This window comes from Cloeon dipterum, chromosome X (genome assembly GCF_949628265.1).
Source record: "Cloeon dipterum chromosome X, ieCloDipt1.1, whole genome shotgun sequence".
Lineage (NCBI taxonomy): Eukaryota > Metazoa > Arthropoda > Insecta > Ephemeroptera > Baetidae > Cloeon > Cloeon dipterum.
In genome coordinates this window covers 30,556,177-30,578,079 of record NC_088790.1, presented here as the reverse complement: position 1 = coordinate 30,578,079, position 21,903 = coordinate 30,556,177, and the positions used below count along the sequence as shown (strand labels likewise).

Sequence of the window (21,903 nt, the reverse complement as noted above, 5' to 3'; positions counted from 1 at the left end):
GAACAAATTCTATGGATTGCCAACCTAACAATAAGCTGTAATGGCGGCAAAATGCAATGGCCGCTCCCTTTGTTGATGTCCAGCGCTGATTTTTCACTCGTGTCCTTTAAGACAAAAATATTCATTGTCATAAACCCCCTGAGGATGAACGTTTTTCGCCATTTTGTAATTAAAACAAATTGTTTAGGACAAAATTTTTAGCAATTTAACAAACAAGCGTTTAAAAACTTCAAAGTATGCCGCCAAAAGCTCACCGGCAGGAGACCTTTAATATTTTCTCGAAAATAATTTTCAGCAATGGCGTCTCTGAATGAGAGACGTGATTTTCCACGTAATGATGCTTGCTTTCCGATATCGAGGGGTCGGCAGTTGGAGATTTGCGGATTTGCGCGCAAAAAGAGGCATTGATTTGGGTGTTGGCGGCGTCGGCGGACACTCGAAAGTACGCGGCGGCGAGGAGATGATTATAGCTTCCGCCTTGCGGAACAGCTTGGCAAAAAAAAAGGAGGCGCAGGAAGAGGAATTAATCGATCTGGTGGAGCCCAAGCGAGTGATTTGACGTGCACGCGGATGCCCGCGGAGAAATAATAAAAGCTTCATCCCAACTTTATACAAATATTTTATGCGTGCGTTGGACGGTCCGGGCTGCCGAGGGGCTCTCCAGATTAATATTCCCCGTCTTTCTCATCAGCGTCAAGTATTGGACACCAGACAATGGCCACTTCCTCTCTCGCTCTCTCTCTCTCTCGCTCTCCGCAGTCCACAATGACGTAACCAACTCGCCGGCTTTTCTCATTTGGCGCTCGGCAGATGAGAGAGAAAGCATACCATATTTTTCGGCTCGCGATGAGAGCGAATTCCCTCGTGCTCGTCGCGTGTTCTTTATTATTCAGGCCTCGTGAATGAATGGCGCCACAATTTCGATTTTCGCTTGCCAGCTCCGCCCTGAAAATCGAAAGAATAAGTGCCGTTTTTTGGCAAATGTGGAAGTGAAACGGTTAAACCTCTAAAGCAAATAATGAACATATTATCGCTTAAAGAGGAAGTATAACAAAGGAACAAACAGAAGGTTTATATTTTATCATTTATATTGCGTGTGAAAGTGAAAGAAAGAACGTAATTGTAATTAATTTCATGATATTAATTGTCAATTTCAAAGAATTTTTGTCATAATTAATTTTATTCCGACACATCAATAAATTTAATCTAATCTAAGCAGGGCTTTTAAAAAAGGCAGTGGAAAATAATGTTTATCCTGAAAGTTCCAGAAATATAGCCCGTGATTTTTTCAGTATTTCCACACGGTTAAAAATTGGGGTTCCTTATCATTTTGCTCTAATTTTAAAGTAGATATTTTACACAAATTAAAAAGGTCTTTATTTTGGACTCAGGGTTGCAAAGAATCCGCAATTTTTTTAAAAGCAGTGCAATGCTAAATGGGTTTATTTTCAATTTTGACCAGTTTTTCTTCCAGGTAATGTTTGCACCTCAGTTTTCAATCATTTTTTAATTATTTTCTGCTGACCTCGACTTGAAAAATCGTCAGTGAGAATTTTTTGTAGAAATTGAGGCAGAAAATGACAATTTAAAAGAAAAAATCTACACAGTAGAGGAAATTTTGATTAATCCGACCGCTAATTTAAATTTTCATAGGGGAAAATGGAATAAATTAATATCTTGCACGAGAAATTGGTGTAAAATCCGTTCAATATTTCCATAGACTTTTTTATTGCCATTTTCAGCAGATTTACAAATCATTTGCTTTTAATTTGAATTATTTGCGTTTATTTATACTTTTTTTTAAATTTACAATAAGGGTAATGGTGTAAAAATAACCAGACTTTTCCTGTTATTTTTTTCTGACAACGCTGAAATTAAAAATACCACAAAAAACTCCTTGTTGAAATTTTATTGACCAATTTGCATTTTTAAGCAGAAAATTCAAATGAAATTGCGCAAAAAATTCGCTCTGCAGTTGCGGGGTGAATTCCTGTTCATGACTTGGCTCGAGTCTTATTTTCCCCATTCTTTCTCGCCGACGGCAGCTGATCTCAATTTTCTCTGTGCGCCGCTGTATATGTCGTGCCTCTGCGCCGCTATAAAATAAAATGCTTTATTCGCTAGAGCGAGCAGAAAAGAAAGAAAATTGCCTACTTTAAATTAGATTTGCGTCTGCTCAGCCGGAGATTAAACTTTCGCAGAGCGGAAAGAGGATCCGAAAACATGTTTTGATAGCAAGTGCAAGGCAGGAAGTAAGGTCTTAACCGGTTCTAAAAATAAAAATGATAATTGTAATTGCAGCGTACTTACACAATGAACAAAAAAAAAAAATAATGAAATTCACACTCTGTGGGAGCTAGAAGTTGTCACTCACAAAGACCGACAGAGCCTTGAAAATATTTTCGTGTTTCGTTGCTTTTTTATTAAACATATTTGTCTTGAAGGTTACCACGCAGCTCGTGATGACACCTTTTTATCGTTCCACTGCGTGCTTCTTCATCTATCAAACAGTTTTATTACGTTGTTAACCGTAGAGTTTTCTCGAGATATAAAAAAACACATGAAAGTTCAAAGGAGCAGTTAGAGGGAAAATAAAATAAAAGACTGACATTGACCAATTAATGATTTATTATGTTTGGGTTTTTTGTTCGTAGGATAAAACGTTTTATTTCAAAATACTGGATTTCCCCATCAGAAGATAATAATAAATAATAATACTTGACATTTGATAGATTTTCTCATGAATACAAACAAAAAGGAAGAAGGCTAAGTAAAGCTATGAAGAACTTGCAAAATCAGATTTTTTTAAATATTTGTTTTCTGTTATTTTAATTATAGAGGTTACGAAATCAATTTGTTTTATTTAATTGTAAAACAAGTATTTTTGTAAAAATTAAAAATATAAATTAATATATTTAATCATTAAATCTTAAAATAGTTTTAAATTAAAAAAAGGGCAGAAACTGTTGTCAAGTATTTTAAGCATTAAAAATGTTTGATTTGAGATAAAAGTAAATGACTAAATTTAAGCTCTTAAACTTACTGGGCTCGGATTGACGCGACGCGCAGACGCCGCAGACATGGCGTCAGGTAGAGCACGGCGGGAAAGCTTCAAACGTAAAATGAAATTGGCTTGGAAATTAAACATAGAAATATCGTCAGCACAATGAATATTTTTGTTGTTATTTCTTTACTAACAGCTGATTAGCCCGGTAACTGGCGGATCGGCCGTTAGATGGCACATCAAGCCAAATGGAAATGTAACAAAATACGCGGGGATGAAATTATTAGGTCGGCACGCCTCTTTTTTAACGCTTCTGATTGGCCGACTGGATTGGCCTCCATTATTTCGACGCCATATTGATTTCTGACCGGCGGGAACCAACACAGATCGCAACCCGGCCTCTGGTGGGAATTACGACTGCGCAGAACATTTTAATTTGGGTCACGCATGCGCAGTGATGAGTTTCAGCCACCCTGTGAGATTAAGAAGCGATCTAAACATACTGCGCATGCTTAAAATGCGCTGAAATTTACTGCGCAGCTTCGAAATGGGTGAATATATTGAAACAACTATAAATTTCGACGCCATTATTGATTTCTGAACGGCGGGAACCAACACAGATCGTGTGCTTTAACATAAAAAATGCAACCCTGAACAAAAAATACGAAGCAGAAAATTCTGTCTTTAGACAAGAAAAATAACGAAGCTCGCTGGCTCGACCCAGTTTGAAAACAAAAATATTTCCACACACATTATTATTATTATTTTTAATCTACAGAGCGCAGTAAGTCAGCTGTGAGCCGCGACACGGACTAATGTCACGCTCACACAGGTATAAAATATTAAAAATGGTCCATGCGGGGCAAAACAACGCGACGCGAGCGCATAAATCAAGCGTTCGCGCTGCTGCTGCTGCCGCCGAGTCGGCTGGCTTTTGTTTGGCTCGCTGCTCACTCACGCATTTACGGCTGCTTTTTAGCGTGTTAAATAATTAAAATGGTGCAGCTGAGCGAGTCGAGTGCCGAGAGAGCCGCCGCGAGCATCAAATAAATAAAAAAAAGCGCCGGGCTGAATAATAATCGGCACACGCTGGAACTGGAGTTGTTGTGCGCCAATTCGCATCCAGCCGTGACATCCAGAGCAGAAACGCGATCCACCCGCGGCAGCGGCGGGACCTTTCCTCGAGCACCGCCTCAATGTCGAACCAACTATACGACCGACCATATTATGTCCCACTCGAGAATTTCGTCTCTCGGCAGCTCGGTTTTCCGCTGTGCTGGCGCAATTTTGCTACTTGAGATATATTTCCAGGCCGCACACACGCAGCCTTGTTGCTACTGAAAATCTTACTTCGCAGGAATTCATAATCTTTTTTTTATTTATTTGAAAAGCTAGATTTAAGATTGAAGGTCCTGAAAACCACATTTTTACTTTGAATTTAGTAAGCTCATATAATATTTTGATGTGAAATCACATTTTGTATTCCAAATCGAATCCTGAGGGTCGAAATAGGTGGAATAAATAATTTTTGCGGTCAAAAAGTGCTTTTTGTTGTGCGAGCAGAGGCGCAAAGCAAAACGCACGTTGCTTTGGCGCGAAAAACGTTTAAATTTTTCGGTCGCTACTGCGCATGCGTCACCTCTCTGACGTCACAGCCATGCTTCCTGCTTGGCATTGGCAGCTGAGAGAGCTGTGACGTCAGAGCGGTGACGCATGCGCAGTAGCGACCAAAAGATTCAAACGTTTTGCGCGCCAAAGCAACGTGCGTTTTGCTTTGCGCCTCTTTTAAAACGTCATAAAACGTTTTTTGATCGAAATAATTATTTATTCCACCTATTTCGACCATCAGGAATCGATTGGAACGTACAAAAATGTGGTTTCATTGGGTCTTTAATTAAAAAGGGCTATTAGAAGAAATGCCTCGGGCTGAAGAATTAAATTAGAATGTGATCAAGTTAACCGTACAAAATTCGCTCCAGGAATCAAGTCTTTTCAAGTAGATTCTTGCGTTATAATTCGATAAAATATCCATTTTATGGGTTTTACGGGACAATTTTGGACCTAATCTAATCTTCCCGTGGGGCAATTAAAAAAAACTCTATAAAAGGAAAAGATTTAATTGAAAAGGATTTTTTTTATTAAATTCAAGTTTGCTAATAAATTTTATTTAACAAACCAAAAATATGTGCCATCTCCAGAGCTTTCAAAAAATTAACTAAAACTTCCCAATGCTACCAATGATCCTTTTTTTTAATTTAAATAATTTGAAAGAAATAAACACTTGAGGCATTGACTTGAAAAATTTGACCGTTTACATTTCGTACACATACACACGTGTTTAGCAGTCTATTTCCAGAAAGTTTATTTGTAAGAAGCAAATGTTGGTCGGATGGCGGTCTGGTGTAGCCCACATTTCGTTTCGTTTCCTTTGGAATTCAAGCACACTCTCACTCTCACGTTTTCCTGAATACTCCACAGGTTTTTCTCGTTTCTTTTTGGCGAATGCAGTTTAGAGGGCAAACAAAAGTGCTTTTCGCCAGCGCTGATGCGATCAAAAAGAGTGCGTCGTGGCACACACACACCCTCGTTTCTTTTCAACTGCGGCAACCCCTCGCGCTCTCGCTCTCTCCCTGGAAAGAGCTTTTAGGCAAGCAGTCACGTCAGACTCACGTCGGGCCGTCATTGAAATCCGACCGAGAGTCTGCTCCTGCTCGCTCTCCGCTTGGCTGCATTTGAAGTCATTTACATAATTCACAGTGTCGCGTTTCACCCGCTGTTCCTTTGTTTCGTCTCATTGTCGGACCAAGAACTGCACTTTGTGTACGCAGGACAAAGTGCTGCTTTTCGTCCTTTTCAGTACAAACACGGCTGTAAATATTTTCTTAATTCTCTTTCTTTGAAAGTCAGCAGTGGAAAAGGCCAGAAAATAATTAAATTTCTTTCGTTGTGAACATGAAGACAGAAATTTGATTTTTTTAAATAAAAGCCAAGGAACATACAGACTGAAGAAGTCATATACTGGGAGCCAGAATTCTTTTTTAAAAATTTTGACTTTTTCGGAAATTTGCGCGGAAAAAATTCGTAAAAATTCGAAAAATGGTTTGATTTTGGCAAACCGCACAAGAGCAGACGCTCCCTACCAAGGGGCATCGATTGGTACTCGAATCAGCACCGTCGGGCCCATAGGACCCCGTCTTGACCCCGAAAACCAAATTTTGAAATGTCGCAAATCGCGTTTTTGGGACTTTAAAAATTTATATCTCGGCTCCTATGGGTCGTAGGGTAAAAAACCAAAATTTTCAGACTCGCCGTAAAATTCTGCGTGTTTTGAATCCAATTCCCGCCTCCGCCCGCCCCCGCCTCCCCCTTAACCTGCTCTATTTTAAAGTGTTTGGTTTATTTTTTTTTAAATTCACTTCCCTGCCAAATTTAATTTATGACTTGTCTACGTATTAAAGTTTAAGATTACTAACAATTTCAAGAATATTTTCCATTACTGAGAGGTACGCTTTCAGATTAAATCAATCAAATTAAAAATTAAATGATTATAAAATCCTTGCTTTTGATTTTTAAATTTCATATTTTTGGTTAAACTTATTTTATTGATTTATATCGCAAACGAGAGGCTCATTTCTTGCAGAAACGCAAATTTAACTCTATTAATTTTTAAATTTAAATATTAATATCCACAATATCATTTTTTATAATCTATTTGAAAAAAAAATTTCAGCTTCTATAGCAACTTCAAATTTAAAGAAAGCTGTTATAGCTTGTTTATCTTTTTCGAATTATGTAAATTTCAAAAACTGGAAGGAAAAAGGTGTCGGACGTCCCCGACAGAGATTTTTGTACAAAAGCTCTGGGAAAGCATGACCGGCCGGATGCTCCTTAATTATCATTCACGAAAGCTGTTGGTCTTCTATTTTTACCTTGCTTTGTGGCAGGCGCCTCCACTTTCAACTCGAGCAGTCAGTTGACCGCTCAGTGAAATGCCATTAATCTTCAAAAGCCGCGCTCATAAATTAGAATGATAAAAAGCCGCTTTTTTAAGCCCGAGAGGCGGCCTTTTGGTGAATTTCTATATTATTTAAAATTGCCATCGATGCGGGCGGAGAAATGGAGAATTGGGACTGATAATTTGGCCCAGCTGGTTCTGGCGCGCGGTCGTTACTAGGACGATTTCACCTTTTCGCACCTCCCTTTCTCCCTGGAAACCGCGCGGCAATTCGATATCTTGCAGATGCAATTCAATTTAATCACTTTGAACTTGGATGCGTTTCCCCCCTTCCACGATATGACGGGCAATTTCTTATTACGATGTGATCAATATCTCAAATTGCTCTCGTCATAATTTTATTTATTTTTTTGTCTGCTTTCAGCCGTATACAACTGGGAAGGCGACACAAGATACGCACTCCCTTTGGAAATCGGCGACACAGTCCAGATTTTGGAAGAGTGCGAAGGTCAGGAAATACAATTAAATTAAAAAATAATATTTAATAAATAATTTACAGGATGGTTTCGTGGATTTTGCATCAAGAACCGGAGTTTGAAGGTGAAAAATTTATAAAAATCAAGATGATCGATTTTATAATTATTTTATTTAATTTTTTAGGGAATTTTTCCGGTATCCTACGTCTGCATAAAATCATGCCGGGTGGAGAACGAAGGGTGAGTGTTTTTTTTTGTCAAGCTCCAAGAGCAGGCCAATAACAAATTCGCTATTTGCAGAGCCAACGAGGTGGTAACACCGCTAGAGGACCCGGTGGTCAACGAGGTGACACTCGTCCTGCGAGAATGGGGCCACATTTGGAAGAAACTCTATCTGGTAAGTGGCTCCAATCAAGCGGCCGGCGTTTTGTGCGACGGCCCAAATAATGAACACAGAGCCGCAAGAGTAGTATAATGCTCGGCGCAAATAATGCGAGAGGAGAGAGAGAGAGAGAGAGCAGCAGCAGCGAGAGGCCCTCTGCCGGCCGCTCTTTCCCCCGTAGTACCAGGAAAAAGCAACAGATGTCTTCTAATGACTAAATTTTACATTTTAAAAATAAAAATTTATCATTAAAAATTAGAAGAGACTGAAAATGGATCCGTGACACAATTAATTTGTCTAATGTTAAAAATAAAATATTAAGTTGTATGCTATCAATTTTTAAATTATATTAATTTAATTTTTTTTTAAGAATTTTAATTAATTTTTGACCGGAATTTGCGGAAATATTTGTTAGTATACGCATTGGTCATAGGTTTTACATCATAAACAAAAATTGTTTCTCGTTACTTCATTTTTTTTTAAAAGAATTATCTTGCTGGAATTTCTGAATCAATATAAATTACATTTGCGACAAACCTTTCATGCTTTAGTTGTAATCTAATTTATTCAGGAAATAACTTGTTAACAGTTTAGCTGAACTATATTATGTCCTTGGTATCCTGTCTTTTTTAGGTTTGAAATTTTCAGTAAAACTTCAGACAGTTTTCATAGCAAAAATGAGATTTTTTAAAGGTTAAAATGGTTGATGAGCTCTGATAGCTATTTAAAAATCCTTAAACTCTGAAGAAACTTCCCTAAAAAAAGCTCCATTACGTGAATATTAATTGTAGGATCTTCCGAATGAAGCTTATTCTTAAATTTCCTGTTGAAAATTCAAGATTAACTAATTTTCTGATTGCTATATAGTCCAAACACCCACCCTGGGAGATCTTTTAAGGATTTGACTGTTCGGAGCCAGCTGGAAAAACAATTTTTTTAAATTATCCAGCGTTTTGGTGCCCCCAAAAAACATGTTTTTTCAACTTTTGCTGTGAATATCACTTGGAACGAATAATATCTACCCCAAATTTTTTATTCCAACGTAATATTAAATATTGAACATTTTTAATGTGCCTTAATTTGCGTCCAAAATATTTTTTCCTTTGATTTTAAGATTTTGACAAAATTTTAGGGACCTTTTAAATCTAATTAGCTTTCAAATGGCATTGATTTTATTCCGTTCGCACTTCTGGAAGCCGAAATAATCGGATTATTTGTCAAAAAACTCAAAATTCGTGTCACTGTATAGGAAGATTTATTTTTTTCATGAAATACTTGAAATTTGTACTTGCTGGAATTTTCCTATCTAAAGACAACAGATCTAGAAAAATTTAAGTTTCAGATTCTTTCGTGTAATTTTAAATAAAATAATTTTCGAAAGGTTTGTTGCCAATTTATTTTTCATTTTTTTAATACCGTTAATCAGTAAATTTTAGTTCAGACAGTGAGTCCAAAAAATCCTCAAACCTTGACAAAACAAGTATAATATTTTTTTAAATTTATACTCATTGAAAAAATCATTCTTATCCGAGTTTAAAAATTATTATTTGTAGATTGTTTTGGAAGCGTATTGTAAAATAAGAAAGAAAGGAGGGAAAGAAGGTTTGTTGGTTAAAACTTCAATTTCGTAAAATAATGATCGAAGCTAATTAATTTCAAATTAATTTGAAGACCAAGAAATTGAAAAGAACATGTAATGCAAATAGCAAGTTTATCAGTGAAAAAATTGAACTTTAATTTTTCTGTTAGTTTAAAAAAAATATTATTTCCTGCGCTCATTTTAAATTTGTTACTTTTCGATACTATAGCTAAATAGATAAAAATCTTACAACTCACAACTAAAATTTTATAATTTTAATTTTAAATATCATAAACAATTTATAGATTAAAATTACAGTATTATTTATTGTAATTCCATGTATTTTTTTATTTCATCTTTTAATATTATAATTACTTTTAAACAATTTATTTAGATTTTGAGATTCTTTCAGTTTTTAAACTCAAATTAAATCTTAATCCTGAAAAAAAAATGTTTCTTCTACGTAATTGTAGTAATTTGTAATTTGGTATTCAGTGATTCATGCAGTAACTAAAAAACCCTAAAATATTTTCAGGAGAGGGAGAGTTACAAATTTTCCACCCTGCGGAAGGTGATGTGGGAGCTGCTGGAGTGGCGGCGCCAACTGATCACTGCCACCCTGACGCAGGACCAGGTGCGCGCGCTGCAGCTGAAAATCACTTCCAAAGTGGACTGGGGCAACAGGTAGGCCCTCTCTTTCAATTTCTCTTCACCTTTTTTACGCGTTGAAAAATTAATGCCTTCACGTGCTAAAAGAAATTATTTAGACTCTCCAGCGTAATTTGTGGCCCAAATTTACGCAGCAATTATCGTTCATTAACATAATAACAAGTCTGGCCGCGAAATTATCCTAATTTTTGCCGGTGTCTGCGGCTGAAAAGAAAAATTAAATCATTCCGCCCGAGGCTGAGTCGCGTCGGAATGCGTAATTTGTGCTCAGAGTAGCCGCTACCAAAGATCGTTTACCTCTGCAAGGCGTGCGTTTGTGTATGTATACACACACATATATTTTTTTATCGTTCCACTGCATAAGGTTAAAACTATACGAACATTGAGAGGAAAGTCGAACGGGGAAATTTGTATGCGGGTCGCGTCGATCTCGACCAGCACAAAGACCTGCAGCGTCTGGAAAGCCGTTTTCGAATATTTGCTCTGTCTGCGACGGCCAATAATGTATACATCTTTCATCATGTGTTTTATCAGGCATGGTGCGATTTTTTTTTTATTTTAAAAATTGATGTATCATGAAAAATCAACCCTAACCGACCAATTTTTTCATAAACTTCTGACCAAAAGTTCCCCAAAATCCAATTTTTTTAATTTTACCGGTTACGCCCTCTTTTTTGAGCAAATAAGGAAATTAATTTCTTCCGGAGTGAGAAAAGTTATGAAAATTTAATTGTGAGAAGATAAAAAATAGTTCTTTTGGGTCTTGAAAGTCTTTTTTTCAAAAATTGCAGATTTTCGAAAGGGGTGTATGTGTGTTTGGCCTGATTAAAATTCAGCAGTTGATAGTAGCGCCAAAAACTGCCTATTTTCAGAAAGCTGATTATAAATTTCCAGTATTTTTCCTATTCAGCAAATTTGTTCTAAAATATTTTCACAAAAAATCCGTCAGAAAATTTCAACTGGCCGTTAGAGAACCTTTCAATTTTTTAGGGAAAAATCAAAATATCCAAATTTGTGTGTTAAAGGATTTTGCGGGGAAATTTGCTTTCATTTTCCTCTTTTATATTACACCGATAGATATGTTTAATTTTGTTTATTTTGTTAGATCAAAATGTACGTTGAAGAAATGGCATAACGCAATTTGGCAAAGGAATTAATAAATGGAACAAAAAATTATTGAGTTCGATCACTCAATTAATTCTATGATTAATTTTTTGATAGTTAATTTCGTCCAAAAATTAAAAATCAGTAGAAACTGCATAATACTAAAACTTGATTTTATTGCGACAATTTAATCAATTTGTGGGATTTCGGAGCAGATATATAATTAAAAAAATAGGGTTTTTGATTAATTTAGATAAATGAAATTTATATAAACAAAGTTTTAAAGTAAAATCGATCGGTTGGGTCATTTTTGACATTTATAGAGAAAATTTTAAATCTTCCTTACGTGTTTATCCTGGGATTTGTGGGTAAAAAACAACTAAAATTATTCTGAAAGGTTAAAAAAGGGAAAGATTTGTGTTTACAACCCAAACGCATAAAAATTTGCCTTGAGCAAGTTGATAATCAACCTGGTTTGGTATTTGCTTTTGTTTGGGGGGGTCGTAAAAGGGGTTTTGGAGGTGTTTTGGCTGTTTAAAGAGCAACCGTTGATGAAAATCAAGCTGAAATTTAAATTAACTAAATTTATTCCATAGAAAATTCACATTTTAGGGGGTGGAAAATCGTTGGGGATGAGCTAGGGATTGGGTTTTTGTTGAACTTTAATGAACGTACCCTCGTACACATCCCCTGGAAATTTCAAAACGATATGACAACTTTTAAGGCTGCAGTGCAAAAGAAACTGAAATAAAATTAGGAAAATTGTGTATTTTTTTTTAAATTTTTGACTCAGTAAGTTCTTAATTAAAGTTGGTATAATTTTTTTGCATATCCCATCGCTGAATAAAATAAAATTATTATCAAATCAAGGATCTCAAATTTAGCAATGCGCAAAAATGCATCACTGTTTTTTGCGCTAAAAAAACGGCTGGAAAAAATCCACCAATTTTAGATTTTCCGCATTTTTCTGAATTTAACCCCGAAAAGGTAACAATTCGGGCCATAAATTTTGGGAAATTCGGAGAGTTAAAATTTACAGTCAAAACCAGTGGCATTTTTTAAAAATCCTTATTTTTGGCCACCTATTATGAGAATTTTTTTATCTTCAATAAAAATGTTTGTGTATCGCAAAAATGCCCAAAATTGCAGAAAACCCAACATAAAAGAAATGTTTTTGCAAACCCCGTATAAAATAAAATGGGAAAAAACTCTTTTGCCAAACTTTCGTGGAGGCAGCAAAGTTTCCCTTTCCTTTCTCTTGTCAATTCCACATTATGGAAACTGGCCAAAAGTGTTAAGCCCAATAATTGGACGGCGCCGAGACAAATTTATTCGAGTCGCGTGGTGCTCGCGGCGTAAGAAATCGTTTGCTCCAGCTCTTGATGCTTAATTAACGCAGTTTGTTGTGCAATCAAACTCGAATGAGGTAGTCTTAACGAGTTTTATTCGTATATCTCGCAGCGAAATACACTCGCACGGCGGACTCAGCGCGCGGAGAGGAAAGTCGTCGATTTACATTGCATAAAATCCGTTTTCTTAACCAACTACGTACAGAGTTAAAAGTTACAGCGACGAATCACATTAATCCTAAGTGGAAGAGTGAATTTCTTTTATTAAAAAAAACTAATCACTAAATCACAATCTTTCGTTATTAGTGGCCGGCGGCGGAAAGGCGCCGACGCGGCCGTGAATTTAGCCACCAAACGCGTGTGTGTTTGTTTGTTTTATTTATTTTTTTAATAAAAAAAAATTGAGTGTATTTACAAATTGTTTAGCTCCAAAGGATTGTGAACACAACTCGCAGTTCTTGCCTTAATTTTAAGAAATACATGTATAAAATATAATACTTAATCGAGAAATTGCACTAATGAAAGATGGCATGCGTCCTTTTGATTTCATCCAAAGCGATATATAGAAATACAATTAATACGGCGGCGGCGGCGGAGTTGGGTTTGTCGAATGGCGGAAAATTGACTGATTTGATTGATAAAAACATATTTACGCGTGCTCCCCTTCTTACAATTAGAATTTGGTGAATCGGTTCGTTCGTTCGTTCGTAATTTTGAGATCACTGGAAAAGACTGCCGTTCTCCTGGCCTTATACAAAGTATTAATTAATTAAAAACACACAAATTGCTAGCAAATAATTAGTGCACTGCACCTGGCCGGGACATCAGTCAGTTTTCCGCATCCATCCATCGTGATTAAAACTCTCTCGATACAAATAAAAAAAAGCTAGACGTCAGTGCGTTTCTCCACGGTGGGGTACAAATTGGACATTTCTATGTGTCCGGGGGGCGCGGTGGGCGGGGCCGCCGACGGCGGCGGCGGCCCGTTGCTGTTGATGGTCTCCAGGTTTTGGATCACCTCCTCCATCACCTCGGTGTACACGGTCTGGGACACGTTCTGGCCCAGCAGGTAGACGATCAGGAAGTCGCCCAGCTGCGTCTTGCGGATCAGGGTCGGCACGTTGTCGGCGTTGTTCAGCGGCTTGTACTTGCGCCGGATGGCCGACTCGCGGATGTTGGGCATCAGGATGACGGCGGCGCTCAGCAGCATGGCCACGCTCGTCACCACGGCCAGCAGGATGAACCAGAACCACAGGAAGATGTAGATCTTCTCGTTCAGGATGTTCAACGCCAGGATGCACAGCGTGTCGTGCGTCTGGATCGAGCCTGAAATCAATTTTAAATTTAATTAGAAAAATTCTATTGATTTGGGGCCAGATTCGTGTGACGCGCAGATAAAAAATGGCGCGAAAACACGGTCACGTGAAAATGCGCGAAAAGAGGCAAGTTTTGGTCAATAATTTGCATTACTCTTAACTAATTGTGTCTTTTGGATTGTAAAAACAAACTTTTGACACTCGTACGGCAATCCTAAGAGAGCTTTTTGCTTCCCACATTCAGACGCCATCTTGGATCTGCGCAGTGCGAAACAATTTTATCGCATATCTGGACCCCGCTGATTGCGAGTAAATTCAAATTTATTTTTAATTTTAAAATTCAGAGTTGCTCTAAAGAGTAACTGGCCATTTTATTTTTTTAATTGAACTGTAAATGCATTTTTAACCTGATTTGTTTGGCATTTTTTTATTCAATGCTAATTTAATTGCGTAAGAGACGTAAAGAGTCCATTATTTGTAACAAAAAGGAAATAATTAATTTTATTAATAAAAATACAGCGTTTCGACATGAAATTTTTGGCCATGAACTATGAAAATGCTTTTAAAATAATTAAATTAAAATTATTTCGGGCTAATAAAAGAGAAAATTATTTTTAGGTTGAAAATAATCCAGAAAAAAAACAGTTATGAATTATTTAACAGTCCAAATTCACATTTTTAAATAAAAATTACCCTCCAAAACGAAAAAGAAATCACTTTTTCGCATTAAAAGGCAAATAAATACAATCAATCCCTTACCTGAAGGGCCGTATTTGTGGAAGGTGCACTTGGTCACCCTGGGGAAGACCGCGATCATGGGATCCGTTCTGTTCTCCTGGTCCATATCGGAAAATTGGAGCACCTTCGTTCCGTAGTCGAGGAAAGCACCACCGAGGAAGCGGTTGACGAAAAAGATGTTTCCAATCACGTTGACGAAATTCATGAACTGCAACAAAAGAAAGAAATGTGCGTCAGAAATAGGCGCCCCTTGGGTTGTTTCGCTTGACAGGATGGTGGCAATTGCCATTCAACGCCATTACAAAGGTCACATTTCAGACTCGTGCGGCAACTAAATACTGTTTAATGTGTGTATTTATTTCAATTGCAAATGAAGCAGCAGGTATATATTGGATCAGCTCCTTAATAGGTCAACGCGCTCTCTAAACTCTAAACGTCTAAACAGCAGCTGTTCGATTGTAGTAACGAGAGTGAGCACATCGCGCGCATGCACTTTATATTTTACGAGTGTAGAACAAGTCGAGGGGCCCGTCGTGGGTGCCCGCAGCGCACAGATGAATTGGCGGGTTAAGTGGCGTCAGTGGCGGGTCAGATTAATAATTCCCAGTCAGTGTCATTTTGCTCTATTGGCATGCAAATTGAACCGAGAACGAACGAACGAAACTCACCTCGCAAAAGAAGTACCAGTACGAGTACGTGTTGTTGGTGTGCATCGACTCGGTGATGTAGGTGGCCACCTTTTTCTGCCGGGCACGCCGCTCCTCCATGTTGACGCTGTGGAACATTGGGCCGCGAAGGCCCTCCGTCAACATGCGCATCTTGCTGTCCTCGTAGTTCTTCCAGATGTAGTGCGGCCCGTAGAACAAAATGCCCTGGAAACGAAAATTAATTTGAATTAAAAACTGTTCGAGTGAAAAACGACAAGAAAAGGATTTCTAAATTAAAATTAAACACTAAAATCTCTCCCATTGACCAGTTGCATAAACCCTTAGATATTGAAGCCGCCAACAGACAGCGCAACCACAGACTTTCTTAAATATTTTGTTTTTAAGCGGTTTTAAGGCATTTTCGCTGCGATTTTAGACTCTATCTAGCTATTTTGCTTTTTTTAATTAATTTGCTAATTTTTTACGTGCTGAAAACCAAAATCGGTTCTGCGATTCGCCGTAGAAACGTTGGAAAAGATTTTTTTATTTCAAAAAATAGTTTTTCACGATTCTACGGCGATTGGCTGAACCGATTTTGGTTTTCAGCACGTCAAAAATTAGCAAATTAATTGAAGAATGCACAGTAGCTAGATTGAGTCTGAAATCGCAGCGGAAGTGCCTTAAAATCGAAAGTATACGGTGGCGCCATCTGTTGGCGGCTTCGAACACTTAGGGTTTATGCAACTGGTGAATTTGAAATAATTAAATCGTGCCCAGGTTTAATTTCCGATTTTGTCCTAGAAAAATTCCTAAATTTTGTAATAAATCGTGATTTTACAATAAGGAGACAATTGATTAGAACGGAAACCTTTTAATTTAAATGGCAACCTGGATAAGTTTCCACTCTTAAGGATTTTTTTCTGAGAAAAGTAAAACAATTAGTTGTTAAATCTATCAAGAAAACTAAACAATGTTCCGGGTTGTAAAGAGATAAGGACGACTCTTTTGTCGGTCGTGATATTTACACTAAACATAATAAATCTTCACTTTTCTCAACATTGATTTTGTCGGTTTACCCTTGTTAAAGGTAAAATAACATTTTTGTCAAAGAAATTAATTTTAATGAACAGGAAAGCTCAGAAATTCAGTGACCAGAGGAAATTATTTGATTCAAAGTAAATTACAGTGATTTACAGATCCTAAAATATTAAATACCAATTTATAAATTCACTATTTTGCTCAGTTTGGTGGAAATTCGGGTACAAGACAATATTTGACGAGCAAAATCGATTCATAGACATTTAGAAAAATTGTAAAAATAATTATATCCCTTTAATTATTTGTTCTGTGTGTTTGATTTGTGAATAAAATTTAGTATAGATTTTGAATGAGATATAATAAGAATAATACGGCGTTAAAAGGAATGTTGATTTTTTACATGATGATCGAATATGCTCAGAACGAGATATTTATATAATTTTCTAAGCGAAAATATTCCAATTTCACATGATTGAACAAAAACTTTAATTTAATAAAAATAAGTTAAAATTTAAAATTAAATCCCATGTAAAATTCTTTCAGGGCATTCTAAAAAATACTCCAAGTGGTCATTTCGAATTTTATCTTAATAAAGATCCTTGTCCTTTTAACAACTTCATCAATAAACCTGATTGAACACGTGTGATAAAGAAAATGCCTCTTATTGTAAGCAGTCGTGATTGCAATATAATTACTTTACACAATTTATATCTCTCTTTCCCTTTCTTTGTGCTCGGCCGCCGCCGCGTGTTTCAACATAATAATAATCTTACCTGGAAAAAGAGGACAAACGGCACCCACTGGTAGTAGGAGTGGTAGATGGGCTCCTCGCCGGGGATTATGGGCCCCACTCCCGGATAGGCGACCGACGATCCTGTAAAACAAATCACGCAGATGGTTAGAAAAACATCGGGATTGAGTTGTCGCTTGTCGCGGCGCCACCATAATAATAATTATTATTCCCTCTCGTGAATATTATTTAAGTCGGGACGTCGCCCGGCCGTGAACCTCGCTCTCCGCCAGGGTCAGACGCCGTAATTACGGAATTTTGTCGTCGCTCGAGTTTCCTGAATGCGTGATTCTCTCACGTTTGCTTTGTTTCCCTTCGTCGGCGTGTGTTTCGGTCGCAGATTATCTCCGATGCATGATTTATATCAGCTACCGAACAGTTAGCGAGCCCGCGGGTGCTCGAGATGGAAATTAAGAAAGCCGGCCGCGCGCTCTCGAATTTGGCTAATAATACCGGCACGCCGATAATTAGCACGTTCGGCCCGGAATTTACGAGCCAACCGCAATTTTCAACTTAATTACTGCAAAACGCGTTTCGTGGAACCGATTGGTGGCAAATTAAAAGGCTTGTTCGTCAAACTTTTATCGCACACGCGGTCAAGGCCACGCTGATATCTGAACGAACGCCCACTCTCTTTGGCCGACCAGCGTGACTTCTGTTTTATTTTTTTATTACATCCGACTCTCTTCCTTTTCAGCCACTCTTGCGGAACGAAAAGCAAGCTCAAGGGCTTGAAAAGTCTCTTTCTTTTTCTGTTGCAATCAAGCTAAAAAAACAAATTTATTTCTAGAAGATGGACTAGACCGGGAATAAATATTTTAAAACAGAAAAATATATCTTTAGGTGAAGGGGGAAATTCCCCAATATTCTTAAAATAATTTAAAAAAAATCTGATGATAGAGATACGTTTGATTTTATTTAATTGCAGCTGAAGAGCTTGGTTTGTCGGTTTATCAACGTGAAAATACTTAAAAAGTTGAATAAAAACACGAAAATCGTTAAAATTCTTTGCTCCTAGAATCCTCGATGCTGATTGGCTGACGTACGCGCATGTCAACATTTCCCACGGTTACCTAGCAACAGCTGACGCGTGTTGTGATTTGCGCGGGAGCTTCTGACATGCGCGTACGTCAGCCAATCAGCGTCGAGGATTTTTTGCATGAAGAATTTTCCGATTTACGAGTTTTTATTCGCATTTACATCGATTAAAATAATCAACTTCTTCTCCCCAAATATTTTTAAAAAAAATCTGATGAGTGGAAAACCGTTTGATTAGTGTTTAATTGCAGCTGAGGAGCTGTTTTACCGGTTTTACTACGTGGAAATGCCTAAAAACGAATGAAAAGCAGGAATTCTTGGCTAAAACAACCCTCACAGCTGATTGGCTGACGCTAGGCGCATGTCAACAGTTCCCACGGTTACCTAGCAACAGCTAACAGGTGTTTTAAATTGCGCGGGAGCATCTGACATGCGCGTACGTCGGCCAATCAGCGTTGAGGATTCTTCAGGCAAAGAATTTTCCGATTTGTAACTTCTCAATCGCAATTAAATCGATTTAAATAAACTTCTTAAGTATTTCTGCAAGGAAAAATCGATAAACCAGCTCTGTATCTGCAATTAGACACTAAAAAATCGGGTTTTCACTCATCAGAAGCGGATTGAGAGCCCTTTTTTTTAGAAATCTCATCAATTTTTTGCATTTTTTCTCGGTTTAGCCAAAAATATCTTCCCGTAAAACCCTTTACGACCAAAATTTTAATTAATAATTTATTTTTTCCAACTGACCTATGGGTTTATGCATGTGGCCTGGCATGGTGAAGGTGTACGTAATCCAGCAGTACGTGTTGATCACGTGTCTGTCGATGGCACCGTCGCCGATGCAGTTGATGGGGTCGCCAATCAGGTTGTTGGCGGTTACGATGACGCAGCTGAAGAAAAGAATCGCAGAGGTCACTCGATAGTGCATGCGGAAAATGGCGTTGTCGATGACGGCTTTGTCGACCAGGTGGCGAATCTTGACGAAGCCGGCCACCGCCGACGCCAACCCTATCACTGCCATCTTGCACCGAAATCACACCACTGCAAAAAATGGACAATTTTTTATTAGAATTTTTTAATCATGGCGTAACACGAGCAGCGAGATACGAATTTCCGGCGAGAGCTGCGCGTCATTGTGTTTCGAGAGCGAACATGGCTGCAGCTTGATTAAAACGCGTATTCGTCTTGGGCATCACTTTTATTTCTTTATTGCCGTGATCGGATCAGCCAGACGTTTCGCCACTCCTTTATGGCTGTATCTCGTGTGCCAAATGGAAAATCTCGGCTGCTCGGCAACCAACTAACCAAAAAAAATTCCCCTTTTATGAGGAAAGCCGGCCATTAAAGTGTCTCTGCGATATATTGATCGGTATCGCCGGGATTAATTTATTTTCTTGGAAGCGAATCTGGCTTTGTGATCGCCAGCCGCCTGGTTAATTAATGAATTTTGTACTTGTGGTCGGAAAACAAGCTGCCGTTCGACACCGGCGATTGTGTCGGGCGCAGCAGGGAGCTAGGCGAAAACGCGGAGATTAATTTTTATGAATATCTCTTTCTCTCTCCGTCTCCAGAGGCCCGCAATATTTAATTCCGAGCCAACACAATATAATGCAATTCCCGGCGTGGGAGGTCGGCGTCGAGAAAGTCTCCGGGAGTGAGTTCAATTCTCGCAAATTCTTGGGGTTTTTACCTGTCTCTCGAGAGGGTAATCCAAGAGCGGTGTTTGCTTGGTCGTTTCGCTCGTTTTTTCGCACTAATCACTGATGCTGTTTCATGCTAAATTCACTAACATATTCACACGAGTGCAAGCAGCGAGTGAGTGAGCACTGAGCAGCAGCCACGCCACAAGAAGCACTGGACCACCACCACCACCACTCGTCTTCGTCGAAGAGCAGTGAGAGCGCACAGCACAACAGGTTTTGCTTGCTGCTCCTCGAGATGGATGCTGCCTGAATCTGAATAGCTTGTGCTTGCTGCTGCGGAGGAGAATCCCTCTGCCTCTGCCTCTGCCTCTTTCTCTCACTGACTGCGCGGCCGGAGTGAATGCTGCTTTTGCTTTGCTCGCCTCGAGCCAGAGAGCTGCCGCTGAAAAGCAGCAAAGCAGCCAGCGCGTTGTGTGGCGGGCCATGCATGGTGGGGACGCAGGCAACGGCTCCGCACCTCCGATTGCGGCCAACAAAGCAACCGAACGAACAACCTTTTTCACCGGTTGCGGACGGAAAGAAATCCAGATGAAAGGAAATAGCAGACAATGCTTTTGGAAGCTGGATTCCCTTTTTTTGTTATTTTTTGCTCTCCGAGGGGACGAAAAATAAATAACACAAACGTTTCCGCCTTGCAGCAACGAAAAATATCTACAAAATGCGTCTTTATGCATTATAAGAATTCCTGAGGGGAATCTATTTTTAACTATAAATCCAGCTGGCTACATTTTATGTCAAAAGAAATAATTTTTTAAAATTTGCGTCTTTTCAAACTAATTTAATTTTGTGGTACGAAGTTCCAGTGAAAAATAACGCAGTGATTAACCAGAAAAAATATAAAAATATCTGACTACCCTTCATAGGAATATTTTTTTCCAAAAGTGAACATATGTATAAGGTGTTTCAAATTAAGAATTCCAATAAATTTTTGCTCGACTTGCTTCTAGTCACTCTTAATATATTTTTATTCAGCGGTTGGTTAAGGGTGGAAAATTGACAAAACCACTGTGTAGTGTTTTTTTTCTATAAATTTCCGGAAGTAATCGCAATAATTGCACTTTTCGACAGTGGTTTTTAAAATAATTAAAAAAAACAGGAATAAATTTGGGAAAATATTCTTCTTCTGCTGTGATTTATTAATAAATTTGGAATTTTTTCCACACAACAAAGAAACAAAAAACCATCTTTGTGATTTAGCACAATTTAAACGATCAAAAATCGCTGTTTTGTTAATTATTCTAGTTTTTTAAAATTTTAACTGAAATATTTCTTACGAAAACCCACTTAAAAAAATGCAGAGCAGTGGTAAAAAGCGTTATTTTTTCAATTTTAATCAGTTTCTTTTGTAGGCAATATTTGCACCTTAGCTTTTAACAATTTTCTAATTATTACCTCATGATCTCGGCTTGAAAAATTCTCAGAAAATAAATTTTTGGAGAAATTGAGGCAGAAAATGGTTATTTAAAAGAAAAAATCTGCACAGTAGAGGAAATTTTGATCAATCCGACCGCAAACTTGAGATTTTCTCAGGGGAAATATGGGATAAATTAATTTCTTGCGGAAGAAATTAATAAAAATTGAGTGTTAATAACAGAAGTTTTTATTTACCCCATTAAAGCGATTTAAAGCTTTGATTTTGGAGTTTCACAGCATAAGGAAAATTTAAGCCATATTTATTGCTAAATGCGAACCCTTTGGAATTTCGTCTACAAATTTTAAATCTTACTTTGAAACAAACTTGAAATGGAAAGTACATTAATTTAGCTTCCAAATTGACTTGGAATTAATTTTCAAAACAGGATATTACGCAAGAAAACCCCTGATGCAAGGCATTAACAAGTATGTGGCACAACCTTACTACAATATTTTGCAATTTTTTCCAGCACCGGAACTAAATTTTTGATGGTAGATTTCGTTTCCCCTGTCAAAATCTATCCAACGGTGGATGAAAATTTTCAGGAAACTCTTTGTAGGGAAATAAATAGGATTTCTAATAGCAGGGTGCCAAATACTGAATAAAAACTATCAAGCCTTTTTTCGTCTCTTGAATGGAGCTGATAAATTTCCCAACTGTTTGTTGTCAAGCAGGTTTAAGTAATTTTTTTATTAATTTTT

At 37.8% G+C, this 21,903-nt stretch overlaps 2 protein-coding genes across 3 annotated transcripts in view; one reads left to right on the top strand and one right to left on the bottom strand.

Moving 5' to 3' along the window:
* spg (dedicator of cytokinesis spg) overlaps positions 1 to 21,903 on the top strand; it is a 69,801-nt gene that overhangs the window by 15,173 nt on the left and 32,725 nt on the right. For both annotated transcript variants that reach the window (XM_065493013.1, XM_065493012.1), the window contains exons 2-6: positions 7,384 to 7,467; positions 7,519 to 7,559; positions 7,620 to 7,675; positions 7,736 to 7,832; positions 9,932 to 10,080. In XM_065493013.1, coding sequence (XP_065349085.1) covers positions 7,384 to 7,467; positions 7,519 to 7,559; positions 7,620 to 7,675; positions 7,736 to 7,832; positions 9,932 to 10,080 — 427 coding nt within the window. The remainder of the gene's footprint in view (positions 1 to 7,383; positions 7,468 to 7,518; positions 7,560 to 7,619; positions 7,676 to 7,735; positions 7,833 to 9,931; positions 10,081 to 21,903) is intronic.
* On the bottom strand, positions 12,597 to 20,093 carry Inx3 (innexin 3). The gene is made up of 6 exons (XM_065494063.1): positions 19,776 to 20,093; positions 18,833 to 19,126; positions 17,031 to 17,131; positions 15,241 to 15,444; positions 14,594 to 14,780; positions 12,597 to 13,844 (listed from the first exon to the last, which is right to left on the bottom strand). The coding sequence occupies exons 2-6, from the start codon at positions 19,104 to 19,106 to the stop codon at positions 13,405 to 13,407; spliced, it is 1,206 nt and encodes a 401-aa protein (XP_065350135.1). The 5' UTR covers positions 19,107 to 19,126; positions 19,776 to 20,093; the 3' UTR covers positions 12,597 to 13,404.